The sequence below is a fragment of the Alligator sinensis genome, unplaced genomic scaffold (genome assembly GCF_000455745.1).
Source record: "Alligator sinensis unplaced genomic scaffold, ASM45574v1 scaffold469_2, whole genome shotgun sequence".
Taxonomy (NCBI): domain Eukaryota; kingdom Metazoa; phylum Chordata; order Crocodylia; family Alligatoridae; genus Alligator; species Alligator sinensis.
In genome coordinates, this window is record NW_005842988.1 from 164,438 (window position 1) to 167,436 (window position 2,999).

The window sequence follows — 2,999 nt, forward strand, 5'->3', positions numbered from 1 at the left end:
CGGCGGGTGGACTCGCGCAGCCTCTCCCGCGACACCATCGAGCTGTGACCGGGCCGGCCGGGCCCCTGTGCCAAGCGACAATAAACCCTGTGCCGCAGCCGCCCCGCCTGCTTCTTGTCGGGGCCGGGGGGCGGGCAGCCCGACCCCCCCAGCGGGGCGCGTGCGGCCCGAACCCAGCAGCGCCCGCCCGCAACACAAGCCTGGAGTCGGTGGGGGATGAACTTTTATTTTCCTGAGCTGCAGCAGACACACGCGGCCGCGCAGGGGGGAGGCTCATGCACAGGCGGGGCCCAGTGCCGCCCAGCCCGGGGCTGCAGCAGGGAGGGGACGGGGGTGGCCCCTGCCCCGGGCTGGGGGCAGTGCTGCCAGGCCCAGGGTGCCCTGGCACTGCCCTTTGCTGCCAGGCCGTGCTGCAGCTGCCCCCAGCTCAGGCCCTGAAGGGGACCTGCCTAACACGGACATTGAGCCCTAAAGTCAAGAGGGCAGATGGATGTCCTCCCACTGCCCCGTGTCCAGCGTGCCAGGCCCATCTCGCAGCTGCCTGGCGGTCTCGCAGCTGGGCAGGGCGGGCGTGGCACACTAGGGCCGGGGGAGGTGGCCAGCTCCCTGGGCTGGGAAACAGCAGGCCAGCAGTGCAGCTCTGGGCCCCCGAAGGGCCCAGCAAAGCCGGGGGCGGGGGTCTGCTAGCAGCGAGGGGCTGGCAGGAGTGCTGAGAAGCAGCCGGGTAGCTCCTCGGGGCAGGCAGAGTGCAGGGCTCATGTAGACAAGCTGCAATGCAGCAGAGCAGGGCAGGGCCCACAGCTGCTGCTGCCACACTGGGGTCCCTCTGGGAGGAGAGGCGCTGCAGAGGCAATAGGGCTGGACAGGGAGGGCAGAGCAGCCTGAGCTGGGAGGGGGCTACAGGGCAAGGGCCTGGGTCCCCAACAGCCCCACCTCAGTCCAGTCAAGTCCCAGGGCCACAGGGACCTTGGCCTCAGAGCACAGGAGCTCCCCTAGGCACCAGTCCCCCTTGGCCAGCTCCCACTTTGGGGGACTCAAAAGCCCCACAACTGAACTGGGGCCCTTCAGGAGATGCCACAGTCCCGCTGGCACTGTGGGTGCTGTTCACCAGGTACTGGACCCACAGGGGCAAAGTCAAGGGGGCACAGCCAGCGCCTGGCCCTGAGAGGTCCGGCCCACTGGGCTCTGAACTGGTGCGGGGCTGGGGCTGCACTGGAAACGCACAGGGCACAGGCCATGCCATCAGCCGCAGGGCCCGCTCTCACCCAGGCCCCATGTGCACGGACCCTCTGCCTGAGCCCCAGGCACAGCCCGCCCTGCCCAGGGAGCCGCCCGCACTATCTGCCCTTCATGAAGCCATCGAGCACGCGGTCACCGCGGTCTGAGAGCCAGTAGCCGGCCATGGCAGCCACAGCGCCGATGAAGATGGCGGTGAAGACCATGTCACCCTTGGCAGCCAGCGTGGCCAGTGCACAGATCACCACGCCGAAGAACATCTGCTGCAGCACCACCACCTCGTCATCTGTCACATCGTCGAAAAAGCCCTTGGGCGGGGACTCTGCGGGGGCCCGGAGGGGTCAGGGCCAGCCTGACCTGGCTCTGCCCCAGGGAGACAGCAGCACCCCCTGCCTGGACCCCCCAGTCTCCTGTTCTAACTGCTGCCCCCTAACGATGCATGTCACCCCTGGGCCACATCCCAGCCTGAGAGGGCCTTGCTCTGCCCACGGCAGCAGCCCCAGCCCCCGAGGGAGGCAGTACCTGGCGGCTTGTCCTCGATGCACTCGCCGTCCCTGCGCACGTGGCCCTCAGCACACACGCACCGATACGCGCCGTCTGTATTCTCGCAGACCTCATGCACCCCAGAGCACACAGGCTCCTCCATGCTGGCACACTCGTCCACGTCTGCAGGGCGAGGGGGCCGAGGTCAGAGGTGGTGGGGCTGCAGGAGCACTGACCAAGGCAGGGGCTGGGGCACTCACCGAGGCACTTGGCGCCGTCCCGCCGGTACCCCTTGTTGCACTTCTTGCAGCGGGCAGGGCCAGCGCCCATGCAGCCGATGCAGGCCGTGGAGCAGTCTGGGCGACAGGAAGGCGTGAGGGGAGGGGAGGGGAGGGAGGCCCCTCAAGCTGGGGCCACCACAGACAGATGGACAGCAGGACACACTCCCCTGGACCACAAGGCCCAGTGCCCTGCCCATAGCCAGGCCCAGAGGCAGGTCAAGCCAAGTGGGGAAGGGGCCCTTCCCTGTGCCAGGGCAATGGCATCGGGGTGGGCACCAGGCCAGGATGCGCCCAGGGTGGCAGCAACACTAGGGGCACAGGCCAGGTGCTCTAGTAGAGCAGCCGCAACCCAGCCCCAGCCCCCAACATGCCCCACACCCTGGACGGGCGCTGACCTCGGCACTCATAGGAGCCCTCCGTGTTGACGCAGAACTGGTTGGCCCGACAGTGCGCCATCTCCGTGCCACACTCGTCTATGTCTGCGGTGGAAGGGGCGTCAGCTGCGGGGGACCGCCCACAGGGCTACTGCCCCCAGACCCGCTCCCCCATGCACGCTCCTCTGATGGGAGTGCAGTCCTGCACCCCTCTTGCGGCAGCTGAGGAGAAGGGGAAGCTCCTCCAGGCCGGGTGGAGAATCGCGCAGGGAAAGCAGCACCCCAGGGCTGCGGGTTCTGCCAGACCCAGGCAGGGTCACTGCACCCTGCGCCTCGCCCTCCGGTCTGAGCCCTGCGTCCGTGGGGACTCACCAATGCACCGGTGGTCGTGCAGCATCCAGCCCCTCTTGCAGCGCAGGCAGCTGGAGTCCTCCGGCCCCGAGCAGCTCCCGCAGGCCCGGTAGCACTCTCTGCAGGTGGGAGGCGGTGGTGAGGCCAGGGCCGAGCCATCCTCTCCAGGCTGCGTAGGGCTCAGGCCCCCGGGTGCAGCAGGTCACGGCCCCCACCCCCGGCCCCAGCCCTCTACCTACCAACACATACAAGGTGGCTCTCGTTCCGGGACGCC

The 2,999-nt window shown here is 68.7% G+C and overlaps 1 protein-coding gene across 1 annotated transcript; it reads right to left on the minus strand.

Annotated features, from left to right (window-relative positions):
- Window positions 1-206: 206 nt before the first annotated feature.
- CRELD1 (cysteine rich with EGF like domains 1) lies at window positions 207-2,999 on the minus strand. The gene is made up of 6 exons (XM_014526252.2): window positions 2,975-2,999; window positions 2,747-2,842; window positions 2,396-2,479; window positions 1,980-2,075; window positions 1,759-1,902; window positions 207-1,558 (listed from the first exon to the last, which is right to left on the minus strand). The coding sequence occupies exons 2-6, from the start codon at window positions 2,769-2,771 to the stop codon at window positions 1,338-1,340; spliced, it is 570 nt and encodes a 189-aa protein (XP_014381738.1). The 5' UTR covers window positions 2,772-2,842; window positions 2,975-2,999; the 3' UTR covers window positions 207-1,337.

Coding starts and splice junctions, on each gene's coding strand:
- CRELD1 (XM_014526252.2), bottom strand. CDS start 2,771: ATGCTGCACGACCACCGGTGCATTG. Junction 2,480..2,746: donor GCACGACCACCGGTGCATTG/GTGAGTCCCCAC, acceptor CTTCCACCGCAG/ACATAGACGAGTGTGGCACG. Junction 1,559..1,758: donor CATCGAGGACAAGCCGCCAG/GTACTGCCTCCC, acceptor GGGCCCCCGCAG/AGTCCCCGCCCAAGGGCTTT.